Genomic DNA, 21,715 nt, shown 5'->3' with positions numbered 1-21,715 from the left:
ATAGCGCTCAGGATTTGGCTTCCTTCGGTTCCCGTCGTCCTTCCAGGCTCCTGCGTCTCTCTGGGGTCAAAACATCCCAATTCAGGGAGGGGACGCGGGGGGACATCCCGGAAACCCTTTCCGTTGCAATTTTGGTGTGTTTGGATGGAGGAAAATCCATCCTAGACGTGGACTTTTGATCCGGGCTCTACCATCCCAGTTTGTCCTCCCCATCGGGAACCCCAGGGCTGTGCCTTGCATTGGTTTTATCCCTTCTATCTCTCTCGCAGGAGGTGCTCTTGCCTGGCAACTGTGTCACTTCTGGTCTTTTGGCCCCATCGACTTTATTGCTTTTGAGGAGGGAAGCTGTAACACTGTAGTATTTTGGGAAGGCAGAGCAGCCGTGAGATCAGGTTTCACCTCTTTCATCCCCACAGGAAAACACAAGGGATGGGGGCTGGGGGGAGCTTCCTTCCCCTGCCCTGTCCCCGTGCTCCACCCATGGAGATGGACTCCAGCAAACACAGCTTTGGCTGGAGCTCCTGGTGGGGAACGGCTGCTGCCTTCCTGCATTCAGCCCGCTGGGATCTGACTGCTGCCCATACGGGGAGGAGGGGACTGTTGGGGATAACCTCACTTGTGGTCCTGATTTGCACCCCCAGACATGGAGGAAATACAGGATTGTTCTCACAGATGCCTTCAGAATGCATCTGAGGTCTTTGCTCTGCAATCTGGTGCTCCCCCATCCCATCCCATAACATCCCATCCCATCCCCAAACCCCATCCCATCTTACCCCCAAATCCCATCCCACAGTAGTGCTGGGTTCTGGGTAATGCATTCACCACCTCCTAGGGCACAAATTCAGCCCCAAACCCTCCCAGCCCATAGCAGGGAAAGGCAGGAGAAACCCCAGGGACTTCTTACGGGAATGTCACCACCGAACAGCGTGGTGTTGTTGTGTGCAATGCAAAAATCACATGTCCCACTGCAGCAGCACCGAGCTGCCCCTGGGGACGAGGGCTTGGAAGCTGCTTTCTCTGCTGCTCAGACACTTTGGGTAATGTTTGTGCTGCTCTGGGGCCAAAGGATCCCGGCTGGAAGAGCAGGGAAGGAGGTGCATCCCCTGTGCTGATGAGGAATTTTCCAATAGGGATCTGCAGGAGGGTTTGAGCAGCCTTTCCTACAACACGGGGGAGCTGGCCAATGAGCTGCTGTCCCATTTTCATTTCTGGAAATAGCACAGTGCCAAGAAACCTCCCAGCTTGGGGAGGCTCGGAGGAAAGAAGGCAGAGGCAGCAGCTCTGGCTCAGGGCTCACAGGTGTCAGCATCACCTCTGAGGAGCTCCTGTGCTGGAGGTGATGATCTGAGCAGGAGAAAAGCCGTGCTGCCAAAACCCAGAGCTGTCCAGCTGGGAAAGACATAAGGGACAGCTGGAAGCGGAATCAGGGGAATATTAAAATAGAAATACATATTTCTAAAGTGAGAAACGCAAACTCCAGGAACAGCAGCCATGAGGACGTGGTCTTCCTGTCCTACTGGGGATGGGACACCCATTCCAGGATGCCCCAGTGCGAAGGGACACCTCTATGTGGCACTAAATTGTGCCACTTCTCTCCACTGCCATCATTTCTTCACCTCCTCTTTCCTCCTTCACCCCTTTTTTTTCTCTCCCTGTCTCCAGGAATTTGAGGTTTCACCCCAATCTTTGCCCCAGAAGGATTTGCTATTGCTGCTGCACGCCTATGAGCGCTCACACCCCCTGCTCCTGCCCTGGCAAGCACCATCCTGCCCCGACATGGGCAGCTTCTCATCAGAAGAGGAGCTCATCCCATAGCACTGGGTGTGTTGAAGGGGTGGCCACAGAAGACAAAGGGTTTTTGCCAGTCCTCTGATGGATGGCAGTGGAAATGTTGAACCCACTCCCAAGCTGTCCGTGCTGCTGAGGCTGCTGGAAGGGGTGGGCAGGAATAGCTCTTGGCCAGCAGCTGGGCTCGATAACACTCACTGGGTCCCTGAGGGATTAAAATAGGTCCTAAAAGTGGAAGGGAGATAACGGTGTGAGGAGGGGGAGGGCCCAGATTGGGGGGGGAGGAGGGGCAGAGACAGTGAGCAACCGGCCGTCTGCTCTACCCAGTGCTGTGCCAAGGGCGGCGCTGGTGAGGAGTGCAATGGGAACTTTGGGATTTGTTTTCCCTTTGCCCCAGTGATCTCTCAGCACTTTCTCCTGCCAGCTTCAGGAAGAGCAAAAAAAAACCAAACCAACCCAACACCCCATGAACATCTCAGCACCAAGCGATGGGGACCTGAGCACCTCAGCAGCGCTGTGGAGCGTGAAGGGGGATTTGGATGCCAGCTTGGGGGGTGCAGATGGGGTTGGGTTGGTCCCAGCTGCCCATGGACAACAGCTGGCAGGGTTGGGCATCTCACATCCATCCCATGAACGAGGCACACTGTTGGAGAAGGGGAGTGGGGATGCATCCCTTGTGGATCACACCCACAGCTCGGGCTCTGCAGCGCAGCCAACAGCTGCAGACAGCGGTGGGGCTGTTGGAGGCAGGTCAGTGCACAGCCAGCCCTCTGTCCTGTGCTTGATGGCAAAATCTGGGAGTCCCACCAGTTGATGGCAAACGTGGCTCCTTTAGGAAAAAAAAAAAAAAAACACCAAAGCAAAACAAGCCTTTGCAGTGTCAAGAAAAATATTTAAAAAAGCTTTAGAATGCAGCCAGCACATGGCCTGTATGGCCTATCCACACAAGATCCCAAACAAAAATGAAAAGACTTTGCATTTGGGATCGTCTCCCAGGAATTCTCTCTAAGCTGTGTCACAGCTGCTGAGCATCTGCTGCGCATCCCCAAATGCACCCAGCACAGTGCCCAGGGGCCATGCACCCTATAAAGGGCAGAACAGCAGGGGATGAGGCATGGAGCACCCACAGCAACGTCTGGGCCGGGCTCTGTGTCACCCAGCACAGCAGCATCGCGGTGCTGCATCCTTGCAGGAGCTCCAGGTCTCCCCTTTGTTTTGCTGCCCGTTTCTGCTCAGGCCATTTTGTCTCAGGCCACTGGACTGCGCTGCTCGGGGCGTCGCTCATCCTAATTAATGCCTGCAGAGATGGCAGCCCACCCAGCGCTGGCATCACCCATGCTTCTAATTAACTTTCCTAATGAAGAGGCCTCTTTCTGCAAGCAGAAGTATTCCAGAACAGCCCCTGTGACTGAACAGGGAGAGAAACCCTCTCCATCTCAGCCATGGCACCTTGGAGCTGCTCTTCTTGTAGGGAAGCTGAGGCAGGAAGCATTCCCGCATGGAAGCTGTGGGGGAGGAGCACCCCACACCCTGATTCACTTTCTTGGATGTGCATTTCTTGGCAGGAGCTGAGCTCTGGGTGCAGCCCCAGTCCCCAGGGCCGGCTCCAACTTGCTGCTGCATCACACGAACCCTCCCTGCCAGCCCAGCTTTGCTCCTATCCTGTAAGTCTCACCGTTCCTCCCAGCCCTCCATCTCCCCTTCTGGTTGCCTACAATGACTGTCCTCCCCTGGCCATTCTGCAGCTCAGTCCATTTTCTCCTTCCAAACCCCACATCAAGAGCCTGGAAGACCTTGAGCAGCCTGCTGGGAGCCTGATGTTCACCACAAAATCCCATTTTGTGCTTTTTAAAGGAACCTCCAATACGAAACCCAGCCTGGTTTGTGCAGGGCAGGCAGCTCACGCCACGTCCAGCAGCAGCAATGCCTGCACGCCCTGCAGCAGCCAGCAGCCACATTTACTCAGTCAATATTCACAGCCTTTGCCAAAGCCTTGAGAAATTCTACTCAGGCTGATGGAGGAGCTCATCCCCATTGGCGGACTCCCAGACTCGCAGCTCAGTTTTGGCACAATTTGGGTGTGCTGTTTTTGTTGGCTTTTTTAAATAAGGAGTGCTGCTAAGATTAGGTAAGCTGGGGCGTGAGTCTGGGAAAGGAGAGCAAATGGAGAATTCACTTTAGGAAAAGGAGTGGCTTCAGTTGCTGTGTTGGAGGGATTTGCCTGCAGTTCAGCTGGGACCTGCCTGCCTTCACTTCCGCGTTTCACTCCCGTGATGAACGCAATGGTTTTGCTGCTCTGCTCCCAGCCAGAAGCTGCCTGCAGGGACCCTTCCCATGGGACATCACTTGGTGAGGGGTTGGGATGCTTTTCCCACTCCTGCATTGTGCAGAGCCGGATACGAGCGGGATAACTGGAGGATTACCAGCAGGATAACTGCAGGAACCCAGGCTGCAGTTTGGCACCCATATCCATGTGCACAGGGACCCAAATGGAGCTCGGTGTTTCTGGCAGCTCTGCCCTGCTTTGCCTCTGGCTTCAGGCTGAGCCCAAAGTTGGATAATGGCTTCCTGCAGAGGATGTGTGAGAAGGGATGCGCAGTGAGACACAGCCTGAACACCTCCCATAAATAGCACAGTGTTTACGTGGATGCACCATCCCTGATTTGTTTTTCTCCCTGCAGAGAGAACGGATCTTTTAAACCTGCATAAGCTCTCCTTGCCCTGCTGTTGGCACAAAGTGACCACAGCTGACATCGCAATGCAGCCCCCGGGTGGCCCCTGGATACTTGACCCCAACCCTGTGCCCTCTGCTCAGCTGTGGAGGTGAGGGAGAAGCCCACGGGCCACCACTGATGGTGGCACTTAGGAATGGGATGTCACTGCTGATGTCCCCAACCCTGCCTTAGGGTGCACAGGTTTGGATGGAGAAGGTGCCAAGGGACAGATTCAAACAGTAGGACAGCTCTCACTGCACAGAGCAGAGCAGAGGAGAGGACAAATCCAGCCCCACTCCCACCAGAGGAAAGGATGCAGAGAGGTCTGGACAGGGCTGGGGAGTGTCCCCCTCTCCCACCCCTGAGGTCACAGCTGCTCCCAGACCTGTAGAACTCAGATAAACCCAGAGATTTGGAGATGTGCAAGGTGAGCCCTGGAGGTGCCTGGCTCCCACTTAGGGGTGTGGAAACCACCCATGGGTGCTGCATGCCCACAGTGGCTGGGCTGAGGGCTGGGCTGCGGTGCTTTGGGCTTGGCTGGCTCAGCTCCACCAGAGCGAGCACCACTTCCCAGCCCAGGGCAGAAATGTGGGGTTTGACCATTTTACCCCAAACTTCTCCCACACTCTTAACCAACACCTGAAACAGCCCCAGCGTGGGGAAACCATTCTTCCACGTGCTTTGTTGGGGATAGGAATGAGCCCCCTCTCTTCCCCAGCCCTCCCCACTGCTCAGCACGGGGTGCAGCCCTGGCACCCAAAGTGCTGCTCCGAAGGCTCAGCCCCGCCCCGGCACTGATTTTTGGGGGCTATTTTCATCTCCGGTTCCACCCCTCCGGCGGGTCCCGGCCCGGGGCTGAGCACCGAGCGGCGGCTGCTCCGTTCCCGGTACCGGGTGCTCCGCGCTCGCTCCGTTGTCTCCTTCCTCTCGACTCCTGCCCCTGCATCGGGGCTCTGAAGCCGGTTTTGGAGCTGAAAGCGAAACGTGAGGCTTTTGGAGCCCGGGTTTGGCTGCGGAGCGAGCAACCCCAACCCCAACTGGCACCGCCCGCCCGCCTCGCCCCCGCTCGGCTGCGCAGCCCCAAATCGGGTCGGTCGCTCTTTAAAGGGCCGCGGGAGCGCCGCACCATGTGATGCTCCGTCCTCAGCCGCGAGCTGCCTGCGGGAGCAGAGCGGTGCTGGGCACCGGTGCCGAGCGCAGCCCCCCGTCCCGCAGCCCCCCGTCCCGCAGCCCCCCGTCCCGCAGCATGCCCCCCTCCCTGCCCGCCGGCTGAACGCCTCAGACTCGGGGACACCGCCAGCACAACCTCCTGGAGCCGGACAAGGTGAGGCGTCCTTCGGAGCTACGGACAGCAGAACGGCTGCTCGCGGCCCCCCAACGCCGCTCCCCCCACCCCGGCGCGGCGGGTCACGGAGCTCCGCTCCGCGCTGTGCGTTGCGATGGACGGACGCGCTGCGGGGGGACGGGGCAGGACGAGGTCCGGGGGGGGCGGCACAGGCAGTGGGATATTTTTTTTCCCACCCCACCCCCGCCCGGGTTCCGTCCCGGCTCCATCTCGGCTCGCAGCGCAGTTTATGACCGCCTCCCTCTGCGTTTGCAGGTAACAGAGGGAGCGCAGAGAGGAGCGCAGCATCATGGCACAGCCCGTGTCGGCTTTCCAGGCTGCTTACATCTCCATCGAAGTGCTGATCGCTTTGGTGTCGGTGCCGGGGAACATCCTGGTCATCTGGGCTGTGAAGATGAACCAGGCGCTGCGGGATGCCACTTTCTGCTTCATCGTCTCGCTGGCGGTCGCCGATGTGGCCGTGGGTGCTCTGGTCATCCCTTTAGCCATCATCATCAATATCGGACCGCAAACGGAGTTCTACAGCTGCCTCATGATGGCGTGTCCCGTCCTCATCCTCACCGAAAGCTCCATCCTGGCGCTCCTGGCCATCGCCGTGGATCGGTACCTGCGGGTAAAGATCCCAGTCAGGTAGGACAATGTGAGGAGTGGGTCTGAGGTGGGCACTGGGGGGGTTCAGAGGGAACAGAGATGTCTCAAACCCTTTGAGAAGCAGCAGCACCAGCAGGAATGTTTGGCTGCAGCAGGAATCGGGGCAGGCTGGGTAAGGGGATCCCACAGCCTCTGGTTGCTTTGCTTGGGAGGGAGTCACTGTGCTCCACTCTGTATCCGGAAGGGGACGACGGCTCTGAACTCAGCCCAGGTTTCCCGTGCTGAAGGTGGAGGGCACTGACAGCCTCAGGGACCTGTGGGTAGGGGCTGCACAGAGTAAAAACACTCCCTCCCTACCACACATGGCTTCTCAGGCAGTTTCCCGTTGCACAATTTGTGTACATGTATTTTTTTTCAAGCCTGAAAAATCCCCATTCTCCATCCCAACAGCACTCCAGAGCCCTCTGTGTCCTCTCACTGCTTTTGGTGCTTTTTTGGTTCTTCTGCATCCTCTGTGTGCTGGGGACGGGTTCAGCTGTGGGAGGACTGCAGGTCTATACTTAGCAGCGCCGCTGAGCTCGTGTCTCTGCTTCTCCCAGCAAATGCAGCCTCTCCTCCCTTGCTCCCTCTGAGCGTCAGTTGGGCTTTTGGGGGCAAATTCTGCCCTGGCCCAGGACCCTGAGAGCATTGAGGTGGAGCCTTCTGTGCCACATGTAGTTTGTGTGGGTTTTTCTCCTGCTATATTAACTTTGCACTTGGTCCATCCTGGTCTGAGCACAGTGAGATTTTGCTCTGCCTGTTCAGATCTTTTTCAGTATTGAATAACTTTGCACTCAGTGGTGCCAACCTTCCCACTCTGTCATCCACCTTTATCCCAAATTCCCAGCAGCTGGCATTGACTGTGGGTGATTTTTTGCCCTAAGCACATCAGGGATCACAAATGGTAGAAAACACCACTGAAGAATAATTCCTGAATCTCCAGAATTCCTGAATTCCTGAAATGCTCCAGATTTCCCCCAGCCTGTTGCTGGATGCCAACAATAGTAATAAAATGATACTGAAGCATCTTTCTGGTGCTGACATGCCCTCACAGCCCATCACCTTTGCATGTGGGGCTCTGTGGCTCCCATGGATGGAACTGATGGGGGAAGCTGGACCAAGGGGACTCTGTGGGGATGGATGTCCCATGCCTGCATGCACTTTGCAGAGGTGGTGCTGTGCAGCCCCAGGGTTCCCTGCAGGTCCTGTGTTTGGGATTTCTGAAGGGATGCATGAGAGTTTCCATGCCATGTGCTGGCTACCTGGGGGCTGAAGGCAAGGGGGCTTTTGGCTGGGAGCAGTTGACTGAAGGAGATAAAGCCAAAAGCATCATTCAGGTGGAGCAGAAGGTACCACACCCCCCAAGCTTCCCAAAGGGAGCTGCTCCAAACAGCTGGAAGCCACCTAAAATAGGCTCAGTGCCTTTGTGCTGGAGGAAAACTCCCATCTCCCCCTCGTATCCTTCCTCCCCGCCCGGCAGCACCCCTGCATTCCATCTCCCCTCGCTGGGCGCAGCGGGGTCCCCTCAGCCCAGACCCCGCTTCCCCCTCCCTGATGTGCTTAGGGAAGATGAAACGAGTTCAAAGGGAGGGGAAGGAGCCAGGCAGGAACCGGCCCCCAGCATCCCTGTGGCGGGATGCAGGATGCAGGAGGGACGGAGCCGGAGGGATGTTTTCATGGGGATGCAGTTCCTTTAGTATAGGAACCACAGCCCCCTCGACTAGGGATGCTGGATGCCAGAACACAGCCTGATCCCATCCTTGGGCTCCCTTAGGATTTCTCTCCCTTCATCTGCTTTGAAATATACGCTAGGAGAAGAAAACCAGGGGAAATTTGCTGGAAGTCTTGCACATGACCCTAACACTTAGGGTTGGTGGATGCCCCCAGCCCACCTCACCCTGTGGCACCCTGAGGAGCAGCTCACCTGGCCAAGCTGCATTTCCCACTTCTGAAGGTTCTGAGCAAATATACGATGCTGCAGAGATGTAGAAATTAGATCAAACTGGGCTGGAAATTGCTCAATAATGGGAGGCAGGAGCAGAGAGGGGAGGCTGAGGCACAGCATGGGTGAAACAGGGTCTGTGGGTGGCCCTGGGAACAGCACTGGCACTCTGTGCTGCTCCAGCAAAGCCCTGAGCCTTAGGAGATCTGAGAGCACAGGAGCATCCCTCAGCCCTGGACCACAGATTCCACCAGTGAGGAGGATTGCAGGTAACCTCCTGGATGGAGGCAGCAGTGCAATGCTTCCTCAGCTTGGCTCTACACTTTCTGGGCTCCTGCTGGGATTGCAGCGCTCTTTCCCCTTCTCTCTGGGCCTGCCAAGAGCCACAGGCCTGGGGCCAGCTGGGGTTGGGTCACAGGAAGGCTCATCACCCTCGGCCAGCTGGGGCACAGGGCTGAGGTTTTCCTCCACTGAGGTTTCAAGGGAGGACTTGGTGGGATGGTGGGGGGCACTTTGCTGTAGTAGGGGTGAGGGGTCTCTGGGACAGGACACTGCTTGGGCCTAAATTCCCATGAATTGGAGAATAGAAGCACCTAAGGGGTATAGAAAGTATTTCCAGTGCTCCCAGCAGTGAGTGTTGGGAAATCCGTAGGGATATTTAGGCTCTGAGAGGCAGCAGCAAGGCCAGCATGGAGAAGGAGAGGTGTGGGATGCGGTAGGGATGTGTGGTGGCCCCAATCCCCGTGGCTCTTGGTCCCCTGGAGATGATCCCTATGGAAAGGGGGAGGCACTGAATCTCAGAAGCAAGATTTTGGGCTGTCTGAAGGATTTTGACCCAGAACAAAAGGTTGAAATGGAGAAAATGAAGTGCATGCTGCATACGAGGTGATGTGACCCACAGGGAATGTCCCCAGGGAGGCAAGGGTGACCGGAGATGGCTCCCAGCAGCCTGGACAATGCAGCAAATGATGTGTGAGGGCAATGGTGAGTGACTCTGTCCATCCAACCAAGTGAATGAACAAAGCCACGGCTTGTCTGAGGCTTATTTTTAAATTTGGAGGACAGGTTTCAAAGCATTCAGGCGACTCATTGGGAGCTGAGGGAGTTTTGGGGAGCTCACATTCACAGAAGCTCACCGAGGCATCTTTCAGCTCCGTTAGCTGACAAAAAGATGCAATCCAGCCTTACAAAGCAGGCTGCATTTCTAAGGAATCCTGTTTTCCTAAACCAGAGGAGTTCTGGGAACCGGCAGCTCTTTGCAGCCTCCTCTTGCTCAGAGCCCTTTTGTTCTGCCCTTGCTGCCTTTATTTTTAGCAGATGAGGGTGACCCGCAGGGAGCAGGTAGATGGGAACCGAGAGCAAAGAGGAACCAGAGATCACAGCCTGGAAGGGTTTGCTGGAGAACTGTTTCCAAGTTGTATTTATCAACACTCCCTGATCAGCTCAGCACCTGGCTGCTAAATCTCGGCGTTTCACATCATGCTCTGCTCAGAACCAGGAAGCACAGACGAGTTGTGGTGCTGGACCAGGAGCCTGAACCCAGTGCCACCAAAATGATCAGAGCCCTGGAAACAGGCAGGCATTTACCAGCAGGTTTTATCAGTCTTAGATCCTGCAAACACCCGATGGAGCCACTTTTCATCATGACTGTGATCCACGGAGTAACATTCAGCCAAGTGAATGCTAAGTCACAGGCTGGGGCTCTTCCCTCTGCGATGGGATGTCAGGATTAGACTCTCTGGGAGTGCACAGCTGCTGCAGCAGCACTGTGAGACGTCTGCTGGCAGCCCGAAAATCAGGTCACAGAAGAAGCCACAGCCGCTGCGATGCTGGCTGGAGGGGGGCGAGCTGGGCTGGGAGCATTGTTCCCATATCCTTGGCTTTTGGGTTTGTGGATGTCCCCTCCCTGGGAGGTGGCAAAGATCGAAGTGTGGGATGCTCCGTACTTGGCAGGGCAGAGGAGAGGGGGGGAATGCCTGGATTTTTCTGAATGTAGTGGTTATTCCCAAAATTTTTGGACTAAGAAGGCAAGAGGAGACGTGTGGCTGTTGGGGTGCTGCTCCCCATGCCCACATGCAGGGTCTCCAGCTCATCCCAGCCTCCCAGATGCAATCCGTGTGCTGGGTCAGCTGCTGGGGATTGTTCTGCCCTGACCCCGTTTGCTGGAGCCAACATCTGTCCCCTGGGCAGAGCTTCCATCTGCCTGCTGGGAGATGAATGGTAACCAGCTCCTGGCTGGTGTTTTCCTCTTACGCTCCAAAATCACGCTCTGGGAAGATTTTCACTGGGATTTTTTTATGAATGCTACTAATTGTGAGGTAAAGACATTGACAATGCCTTACCAACAAATGCGAGGGCAGGTTCCCTGGAAGGGCAATAGTACACTTGCAGCTAGGGAAACTGAGGCACAGTGCAATGCCAGGACTTGCTCAGTGCAGGAGGAGTGCGGTGAAAGAGGGGCTACCCGTGGTCCTACTGGTCTGAAGAGTTTAGAGTCGGGTACCAAAGGTTCATTCAGGTGTTTCCAAAGGTGCTGGGTTGGTGGAGGTGATGCCAATGCGCACTGGGGTCTGAAACTTTCCAAGGACCCCATAGAGGCAGCAAAAATAGTTCAACACGATACAGGAGGTTCTGCCAAAGCTGCTGATTCAGTCTGCCTGATCCCTGCCAGCCCAGCCTGGCCCTGCAGGCAGTGTGTCAGGAGTGAGTCAGGAGCAGCTCACCCTGGTGTGTGCCTTCACTGCAGCCAGTTGGAGCCGGAGCCGAAGAGACCTTTGCTGGGTTGTCCTGGGTCATCCTTCATCCCTGAGCTGGAAGAAGTTGACTGCAGCAGTGAGAGATGTCACTGTCACCCCGCCTTTATAGAAAGGCCAGCTTGACTCTGACGACTGGAGAGGGATTTTGGCCATAAGTTTGGTGGAGACAACTGGAACAAAGCCCACCAGACTGTGCTTTCAAGATCTGGTTGGCAGGGACCCGCAGACCAACAGCCACAGTTTGCAATCAGTGAGGCCAGAGCCAACCACCCCTTCTGTCCAGAACACACCAAAGCAGACTGCACCCAAACACAGGGGGCTTTTGGGCATGGGGAAGTGTAATGAGGGGATGCAGAAACCAATTGTATCCTATATCCATGCTGAAATCAGCCTGGCAGTGGGAGAACGACTCATCCTGAGAGGTCACAGCCTGGGCATGGGGACGGGACTTGAGGAGAGTGATTGGAGATGGAGGAAGGAGAGAAAGTCAGGAAGTTGGAATTGTGATGGGTCTGACATCCTGGTGTGGAAGAGGGGGTGGAAAGGTCTTCAGAGCACAGGAAAGAATGGGGAAAAAAGGAGGAGGATGTGTGGAGGAGGCAACCTGGTGAAATGACCTGGGAGATGAGTTTCTTTGTGACACACACAGGAGTCATTTCAGACTGGAAGAAAACCGATGGGCTGGAAAAAAAAACCTCTGATTGGAGGAAGGTCAAGGGAAAACCTGCAGGATCCTGTCCAAAGGGTGCAAGGGAGGTTCAGACAGGGAGCAGGGAGCCATGGTGCCTGCAGAAAGTGGGATATGGGGCAGGGAGGAGATCATGCAAGGGAGAGACATCAGCCTGGTGGGATGGAGATGACTTGAGTGGTGTGACTCCTTGGGGGCAACACCATCCTCAGTGCCTGAATGAAGAATTTCCTGCCCACAAAATCAGAAACCAGCCTTCCCTGGGGCTGGCTGAGCTCCTGGCAGGGAGATGCCACTGCTGGCAGCGTGGATGCCCAGCTGCTGGGGCAGGCGTGCTGCTCTCACGTGGCATGCCCAGCCACAAGAAAGAGCAATTGACGATCTCCAAGATGTGGACAAAACAGCCCCAGAGCCAGCAGGGAACCCTGCAGAATAGCAATAAGCTAATCAGCTCCTGCTGCACCAGCACCCAGCCCTGCTCAGCCTGCCCAGGCACGTAGCTAGCTGCCTTCCTGACAGGCAGGTCTGGGGGTTAAAAAGACGTCACTGGTGATGCCATCAGCAGGTGTGAAATAATCCCACAGAGATGGTCTTCTCCTCAGTTGCTTGTGGGCTAAGAAACATATTATTGATGGGGTGAGAACTGAGGAGGAAGGGACGTTTTTTGGTGATACAGGGCAGAGCAGGACCGGGTGCTGGGAGGTTTGTTGGTGTCTGGGTTTGTCCTTTGCTGCACAGAGCAAACAGTTCCTCTGTGCCCTGTCCTGTCCCTCTCCACCCCATTCCCATCCCTGCCTTGTTCCTGTCTGGGCTCTGCCCCCAGCGCCAAGCTGAGCGTTGCTTCCAGAACTTCTGGTTGGTTTGGTTGGAATTTGGTTCTTAATTAAAAATTACTCTCAAAAAGGAAAGGGATTTGCCCCCAAGCCTCATCCTCTTGTCTTCTTCAGCTGCTTCAGTCTTTGCTGCCCCTGAGACTGCACAAGGTGCCCACAGGCACAGCACCCAGGTACCAGTGATGCCTGGGCAGGGTCACAGCAGCAGGGAGGTGACATCCCCTGGTCCACCACCCTTGTGCCACTCATGGAAGGAGGGCTGCACTGAGCAGCATGGGGCACTGCCTTCCCTGGGCCATTGCTATCAGAGCTGAGAAGTTTTCTCTTGGCTACTTTCAAAGGAGAGAAGTGCCAGCTCCTGGCACTGGGGATGCGCTCTCATTCAGCTCAGTTCATCTTGCTTCGCTTGGCACAGCAGAGCCCCCCTCTGCAACTCAGTTTCCCCATCTGCTCGCAGAGGGAACGGTGCTACAAACTCTCCGAAAGCACCGAGAAGCGCTGCCTCAGACACAGCCATAATTAGCACAGGCTCTCAGACTGTGTAATTCCTCTTTCTTTTTTGCACTGGTATCAACACTCTGTGAGTTAAACCCTGCAACGTGCAGCTACGACGCATTTATTTCAGCTCGAGTGGCTCTGTTTGCCCGTGACCCTGCGCGGCCGAGAGCTGATGGCACAGCCTGCATCCAGATGGATGAGCACCACTGTGCAGAACCAGGGCTAACTGAATGGAGATCAGCACCCACTCCCATCGTGCTCACAGCCTGGGCAGTGCAGATGCTCCGTGCTCGCAGGGCCATCCCCAGCCCTGATTGCAGCCACAGCAATACTTCTCCATCTCCAGAAGCGTGGGGACCCTCTTGTACGTCCCCTGTGCCCCAGGAAAAGGGATGGCGGGGCCTCGGAGGCTCCATGGGGGCCGGTGTGGTCCTCACACATGGGGAGGACTGGCTGCTGCCTGGCCAATCAGTCCTCCTTGTCCATGCCCTGCTGCAACCGGGCTGCGTCTTCCCACTGCTCCCTGCCTGGACTTAATTGCCAGGGTAATTAGCAAGATGCACAGGGTGTGATTTATCGCTGCAGTTTCTGCTCTCAGGTCTCAGCTCTTTCTCTGCCATCCTGGTGCAAACACCAAGCGGGTTCCTTCCAGGCTGCAAGGTCAATCGGTTTCCTTCCAAGGGAATAAATCATCATTCAAACCTGAGGGAGGAAACGGGAATTAAATAATAAACTTCAGGTTTGCTTTGCACTTGCATTTATTTGTTTTCCTGGTGAAAGATCAATTCTCTGCGGTGAGGGAACATTTGATTGCGGTGCTAACTGGAGCCTTCACTTCCAATTTGGCACTGCATTTGGCTGATCAAGATGTATAGATCTGCTCTGGACAGATTCATGTGTACATAAATAACTTGATGACTAAACACATGCGTGTTCTGTTCCTCACTTCTGTTCCCCTGATGTTGCAGAGTTGAGTAACACGGGTTTTACCCATGATTTGTGGCAAGTTGTGTTTGGGCTGAAGGTGGAAGTGCAAAATGGCATCTCTGGGACAGGTTTCATTAATTGAAAGTACGTATAGACAGCTCATTAACCAAAAAAGAAATTTATCTGCCTGCTTTCTGCATTTGAAATTGAGCTTTAAAGCAGGGAAAAGCTGCCCTGTGCAGAAGATGCTGGATGGGTTGTTTTGGGTTATCGTGTCCTCTGCGGCTGAGAAGCAGCAGATCTCATCAGCTCTCCTAATTCTCATTTAGAGGTTGGGTGGGGAAAACAACCTCCCCTGTCTGCTGAGCCTCCAGCCAATGTTTCAGCCTTGGAGGTATCAGTCCTGGAGCTGAATGAAGTGCGTGAAGGGAAATGTTCCCTCTGCAGTGACAGAATGTGCCATGAAGATCCCGAGCTGCAATAACAAACTGTACCTAAGAAACCAGAGTTGGGGTTGTTGACTACAAAGCAGGAGTCAGGTCAGCAAGCAGAAGTGCAGAACCAAGAAATTAAAAGAGAGCCGAATCCAATCTCCTGTTCCATCTGTAGTTTAGGATATCTCATCTTCTGAAGTGTTCTTCTGCAGCTGAGAGATAAAGACCCACCTCAGCTGTGCCTCACAGCTGGACTACTGCCTCCCCCCAGGAGATGCTATCGCAGCTTTCCTGCCTCCTGCTCACCCAGCCAACAGAACAACTCGAGACCCTTCTTATATCCTCTTCTGTAAGTTCCCCATCCTTTCTTTTAATAGCTCTTGGTGCTTTTTAGCCTCACCCACTTGGATGCCACTGGGATTTTGGTGCTGGGACAATCTCCTGGGAGATGCTGGCTATCAATCTCCTGCCTTTGAAGTATTTGCAGGTACAGGCTGTCATGGAGAGCTCTATCTAGCCACCAGCTTTGGCTAATGTTGGTTGACATCGATCCCTCCCAAGGCCACAATCCACCCACCAGCTGTCACCAACCCTCACTTCTTCCCAAGTGGAAAACCAGAAGTGATGCCATCAGGAGACCAATAGGCTGAAATGACCCCTCTGCCCGCGAGGTGCCTTCTCACATCACCTCTGTGGCTCATTGCCACCTGTCACCTCCATCCCAGCTGTGAGAATTGCAGGGATGACTCAGGAGGGTGTGAAACGCCCTTGTGGTGGAAAGGAGAGCCATCACCCAGCAGCTCCGGCCACGTCTGCAGGCAACATGGGCTCTGCTATTGGCTTGCTGCAGTCTTTGAATGGGTGTTGGGAGCATGAAGGGCTGAGAGATGGGTGTGTGACTCCAAAGAGCCACACAGCTCCCAACCATCACAAAGGAGGGATGTGAACAGATGGAGCACTCAACGTCCCTTATGCAGCACACCTTGCAGCTACATGTTCAGCCCTGAGCTGAGGCAGCTCCTTGCAGGACTTGCATGCTGCTTTGCATTTCTCAGCTCCATGTTTCTTGAGCCTCACATCTCTGATGTTTTTCAAACACCAAAAGCTGCCCACCCAGAGGCCTCCAGGACACTGAGATCAGAAGCAGAGATACAGCAGGGAAAAAGGAGCAGAAACCAAACTCCCCTGAGATCAAGGAGGTTTTGTCTAGAGATTTTCAATTAGATCAGGACATGCTCTGGCTGCTCTTCTGTGCTGTGCTTGGAGTGCAGATGATCTTCATGTCAGCTTGGTCTCCTTTCCTTCTACCTCATTGGCTCCAGCTTCATTTTGTTAGCGATGGTCTGCCTTCATTAGTGAATTAATTCCCCAGGAGCTGCTTTGCAGTAAGCCCTACCAGAGTGAGGACCAGCAAAGCTGCATCTCAGGGCAGGCTGGGCAACTGTACACGTTTTATGGACAAAAGAATATTGAGAAATGCTGAGGGAAAAAAAAAAAATACGTATGATACAAACCAGATGTGGAATCACTGAAGGTTTGTCAACCAAGTCAAGAGAATATGTTCCCTGAGTGCCATATGTGGATCAAGCTGTAAGTTGCAGATACCTGGACATGTCAAGATGTGGTAGAAGGTGAATCAAGTCTGGAAATGACAAATAAATGGAAGAGAAGGCAGATAACACCTTCAGGGTGAGGGCCAGGGGGGCACCCCACAGTTTCCTGAGGTGGGGGCACCCCAGCATCTCTCCCAGTGCATCGTACCTGACTCAAGGAGCCCCACTCCTTTCTCCAGGCCTTGGTGGGGTGTCCAGGAGGATTTGGGCGATAGCCATCTCCATGGGGAAGGGACAACGCAGAGCCCTTCAGGAAGGGATGAGAAGTGGAAAACTGGCAATTATGGTCAGGCTCAAAAGCCCACAGATGAAGGAAACAAGCCCAAATGATGTGATGACGGAGGTGACTATTATCTTGGATGGTTTCGTGGCAGCTGTTAATAAAAATAATAGTAGCAATAAATTTGTAATGATGGTAGCAATCATTACAATGACAACAATCATAATATAATTATTTATTAATTGTGAGCCATTATCAGCGCTTCCTAGTGCTTCTGCCTCCCAGACCCATCCCAAATTCTAGCTCTATCTCATTAATACAAAATGAGACAGATGAGAAAGATGTTTTCTTGTTGGTGTGATCAAAGCAGAGACATGGGAGCAGCAAAGACTCTTTCTTCCCTCCCTCCTCCCCCAACCACCAAACACTTTGGGCCATGGGGTCAAGCAATAGGCAGAATCTTGCATTTCCCTGCTTTTCAGTAGGGTTTGCAGCCTTCAGAGCAGCGGAGCCCCATGTCCAGACCCTGTGGGCTGTACAAAGCTGGAACTTGGAGTCATTTTGTGTTTTTATCATTCCTTGTGTGGGGCTGATGGGGGGTGTGGGCACCTCGAGCCCCAGGGATGGATGTCACTGCTTGTGGCTTGAAGGAAAACAAAGTCAACAGAAGCCCCAGTTCCAAATGTTGCTGGTTTCTGTGAGTTTGCTGGTTTGGGTTTTAGTCCCATCTCTTGTGACCACAATGACACCTGCACATGTGGAGGGGGATAAACCAGGGAGGTTTTGCTTTTGGTGGCCAGGGTTGTGCAGTGAGGAGCAGCGGATGTGCAGCGGGGCACAGAGGTGAATGTGCAGCGATGAGCAGGAAGGGATGTGCATTAAGGAGGGCTGAGTGTACAGCAAGGATGAGTGTGCAGTGAGAAGGATGGAAGGGTGTGCATAGAGGAGGGATGGATGTGCATTAAGGACAGATGGATGTGCACTAAGCAGGACGGACGGATTTGTGCACTGAGCAGGGATGGATGTGCGCTCGGGGGGGGTGGATGTACAGTGGGTTGGATGGATGTGCAGTGAGAAGGAAGGAGGGCTGTGTGCTGATGTGGGGCTGTTGCTCTATTGCATGTGTGTTACACCCTCTGCACCAGACAGACTTGTGCACGACCTCTGCAGCTGTCCTGATAGCCATCTGCAGCAGCACGCCCTGTTCTGGAGCAGTGTGGAGCCAGGACTGTTGGTGCTGGCCCCCAGCAGCCGTTCTCCATCCCCTCCACTGTGGCTGCAGGCATGAAACCTGTGTCCTCTGCTCCAGCTCACGGCTAAAAATGGGGTCTCAGTGTTCCCTCTGTCCCCTGTGCTTCCCAAACCCAGGCAATGGAAGGGAAGGAGGGCTGAGTGCTCTATGCCCAAGTGCCTGGGGCCATGGGACACCACCGCTGCAGGGTGGGGAGCACCTCAAACTGCAGAAAAAATAGCAGAAAACCCTCAAAATCCTTGAGATGTGAGGCTTGCATGGGGGCCTGTCACCCACCACACCCATCCCACAGTGCTGACTTTCTCCCACCACCCTTTGGCTCCCCAGAGCTCCAGATCTCTCTGCCCCATGGCTTTCTCAGGGTCTCCTGCCCTCTCTCCTCCCAGCAAGGAATAAATCACCCTCTGGCTCTCAGAGGAAACAGCAGCCTGCCTTGCTACCTCCTTCCCACGGGATCTGCCTGGAAATGATTTCCCAGAACAGAGGGGGGTTCCTTCAGGAAAGCCATCAGGGATGGGTGGCTGTGGACCCTCTGAGCTCCTGAGGATGGACATCCCCTCTCTATTCTGCCCCCCTCTGTGCTCCCATCCTACCCTTGAGATGGATCTGGAGAGTGGACCTTTGAGGGGGAAGGAGTGGGTTTGAGTTCTTGGCAGATTTGTTAAGACAAGCAGCAGGGAGCTCAGAGCAGCAAGATGGGACTCTGTGTTTCACAGCCACCTCCATGACCAAGTTAACACTGGCACCACAGCAAAACCCAGCAGACAGCCAGAAAAATATCCCTCATTCAATCCTCTCCAGTGGAAGGCAAAAACACTTGGGTTGTGAATCTGTCTGGCCTCCAAGGAGGTGCTTTCATCTGAAGACCAGGGGGAAAAATCAACCTAGCAGGCTTTGTTCTCGCTTGGAGAGCTCTGGGGAGCCAGGACCATGTTGGTGAGGAGGACACAGAACCCAGCCAGCCTCCTCCTTGATCCCTTGGCACGAGCCCATTAGGAAAAAGGGTTTTGTCAATGGGGAGAGCACTTATGAAATGTAACAAGCTGTGCCCAGAGGACCATTAGCACCACTGGATGCTTCCTCCACCCAGCAGTCTCTGGGGAAGTTTTTGTCAGCGATTTCCTCCCCAGCACAGGGGGAATTGGCTGAGGCAGGGTCCCAGCGGGGCTGGAGCAGGGAGACAGCGTATGGTTACTAATGCACCTCCTGGCTTCTCACCAATGCCAAAAGCTCTGGGATCACCTCCAGGAGGTCTCTGCCCATCCCCTGGGATGGGGGTGATGGGAGTCAATGGGAGTCACCGTCCCTGGAGGTGTTGAGAACAGTGAGGATGTGGCTCCGAGGGACATGGTCAGTGGGCACAGCGTGGATGGGTTGAGGTTGAACCGGGTGATCTTGGAGGTCTTTTTCAACCTTAATGATTCTATGGAGTGAGCAGCATCATGGGCATCTCAGAACGGGCACGACCACCCCGTGTGCAGAAGTCTGAACCCCCAGGCAAAGCCTCCAACTCACGTTTCATTTTCCCTGTGGTTGTTGTCTCTTGCACAGGTACAAAAGCGTGGTGACGCCCCGGCGAGCAGCAGTGGCCATCGCTTGCTGTTGGATCGTCTCCTTTCTGGTGGGACTCACCCCAATGTTCGGTTGGAATAACCTGAACAAGATGCTGGGGACTCAGGATCTGAACGCCAGCCATTCAGATTTTGTCATCAAATGCCAATTCGAGACGGTCATTAGCATGGAGTACATGGTGTACTTCAACTTCTTCGTCTGGGTCCTGCCGCCCCTGCTGCTGATGCTGCTCATCTACCTGGAAGTCTTCAATCTCATCCGCAAGCAGCTCAACAAGAAGGTCTCCTCCAGCTCCAACGACCCCCAGAAGTATTATGGGAAGGAGCTGAAGATCGCCAAGTCCCTCGCGCTGGTTCTCTTTCTCTTTGTGCTCAGCTGGCTCCCTCTGCACATCCTCAACTGCATCACCTTGTTCTGCCCATCCTGCAAGACGCCTCACATCCTCACCTACATCGCCATCTTCCTCACCCACGGCAACTCGGCCATGAACCCCGTTGTCTATGCCTTCAGGATCAAGAAGTTCCGGACAGCCTTCCAGCAGATCTGGAACCAATACTTCTGCTGCAAAACCAACAAAAGCAGCAGCAGCACCACGACTGAGACGGTCAACTAAGAGCTGAGAGATCACTGCTGCCAGGGAAGGGGGGATGAGGACCCAGGAGGGCTGAGTTTGCCATTCCCCGTGCAATCTGAACAGCCCAGCCCCTGAGCTGCCCCCAGGGGTTATTTATTCACAAGCATCGTACTGTTTTGATATTGTAGCCTGCACTGTTCCTTTCTTTTTATTATTATTTTTTTTGTTATTGTTCTCGTTTTATTATTTTTATTTTTAAGTGTTGCCAAGTATTTAAGGAGATGTTGTACAGATAAAGATGCGGTTTATCTTAACGCAAATAAAATAAAATGGTAATGAACACCCAGGAGGTCCTCCACCACTGATGGGTTCCAAGGGCTCCCTGGAGCTGTTTGCAATGTTGGGCACCCCATGCTCTGCCCACCACATTCTGCCCTTTGTGCAAGGCAGGGTCGCATCTCCTCCGTAGTCATGAAGGTTGGAAAAGACCACTGCAATCACTCCAGCCTCTGTTTGCCTCATTTCTCTCCCACTTGTTCCCTATTCCCTCCCCACACGGTCAGACAACGTGTACAGAATGCAGACACCTCCATTGCCCAGGGGAGCAGAGGAGCCTGCACCCACCTGGGGTGGTTTGGGGGCGCTGTGTCAGGGCTGACGCTGCCATGTGTGCCTCTCAGGTTTGATCATGGGCAGGGGGTATTGCTGGTCCTGCTGGTCGTGGGGTTGAGCTGTCCTCCCCACCCGGCTCTGCAGTCTCTACAGCAGCACTGCCAGACTCAGCTCTGTGGCAGGATTTCTTCCAGCGGTGGGAAGAGTTAATTAGAGTTAATTGGAATTCCTTTCTTATCAGCGTCCCCTATTCATTAGACTCCCTTTGGAAGGACGTTTCCTATGGCCCTTTCCCAGCCCTGGCAGGGCTGTGCCCCTCAGACGTCACCGATGGCAAAATGACTGCAGTGAGTTCCCGTAGGGGCTGGGAGGAAAAGGGCACTGAGATTTATGGGTGGCTCTTTCACTGGCTATGGAGCACAACTCCATGCACGTGGGTTCACCATTGGCCCACCCCTGCAGACAGCCATACATTGCTCTGAGAGGAAGAGGAGGATAGCAAGGGAGCGTGGAAGAAAGGATGAGAAGGGATGAGGGGCTCTATCCCACACGTTTTGCAGGGGTCTCGATACGTTCAGGGTGGCTGTGAGCCCTGCAGGTTCAGACCACGGTAGGTTAATTGAGTGAGGAACAAAAGAGGAAACGAGATGGATGCTTGTCTTGGGTCTCAGCTCTGTAGAGGGGCCCCAACTGCCCCCCATCCTACTCCAAATCCCTTATCAGTAGTGCCCAGGGATGCTGCAGCCCCAGGGCAACCCAGAGAGGACCCCCAGCCCCTGCCCACAGCCCCTTTAAGCAGCAGCAGCTTGGCTGCAGATTAGGGCTGTTGTTTACTGAGCACAGGTCAGATTCCCACTTGTGTCATATTTCTGCAAGAGGTTGCTTTCCTGGAAATGATGCCTTTGCCTGCTCCCTGCTAAGGTGCCCAGAAACCTAACAACTGGGATGTTCATAAATTAAAAGGCACTTGGATGATTGCTTTCAGTAAAATATACGTCTAGCAGATTTTTCCACTTGTGTGCCCCCTGGACCTTTCCCAGGAGGGCTCACTATGAGTGGATGCTGTTACCCCCCTTGGTTCCCTGGGGGGTTGCAAACACGCTCCTTGCCCGGCAGGGCTGAATTAACAGTCAGAAAAGGGGCACAGTGTGCAGCACTGCTCCAGGTTGGTGACGTCTCTTCTCTTCAACAGAGCTGCACACCGCCCTGCTAACAGCCCGCTCCCAGCACCTGTCAGTGCCACATGCTGAGATGATGACAATGTGAGAGGGCAGAACATCAGCATCAGTGCCCAATGCCCAGTGGGTCTGCTTGGCC

The 21,715-nt window shown here is 54.3% G+C and overlaps 1 protein-coding gene across 1 annotated transcript; it reads left to right on the top strand.

The window, feature by feature from the left end:
- Positions 1 to 5,718: 5,718 nt before the first annotated feature.
- Positions 5,719 to 20,128, top strand: LOC128090318 (adenosine receptor A1). The gene is made up of 3 exons (XM_052702581.1): positions 5,719 to 5,826; positions 6,103 to 6,477; positions 19,192 to 20,128. The coding sequence occupies exons 2-3, from the start codon at positions 6,137 to 6,139 to the stop codon at positions 19,823 to 19,825; spliced, it is 975 nt and encodes a 324-aa protein (XP_052558541.1). The 5' UTR covers positions 5,719 to 5,826; positions 6,103 to 6,136; the 3' UTR covers positions 19,826 to 20,128.
- The last annotated feature ends 1,587 nt before the right edge of the window (positions 20,129 to 21,715 follow it).

This window comes from Tympanuchus pallidicinctus, unplaced genomic scaffold (assembly GCF_026119805.1).
Source record: "Tympanuchus pallidicinctus isolate F22 unplaced genomic scaffold, pur_lepc_1.0 scaffold45, whole genome shotgun sequence".
NCBI lineage: Eukaryota > Metazoa > Chordata > Aves > Galliformes > Phasianidae > Tympanuchus > Tympanuchus pallidicinctus.
The sequence above is the reverse complement of the archived record's forward strand: the minus strand, read 5'-3'. Positions and strand labels throughout refer to the sequence as shown.

Excerpts from the sequence above, each read along its gene's own strand:
- LOC128090318 (XM_052702581.1), top strand. The coding sequence starts at position 6,137 with ATGGCACAGCCCGTGTCGGCTTTCCAGGCTGCTTACATCTCCATCGAA. Across the intron at positions 6,478-19,191 it reads CGGGTAAAGATCCCAGTCAG|GTACAAAAGCGTGGTGACGC; the intron begins GTAGGACAATGT and ends TCTCTTGCACAG.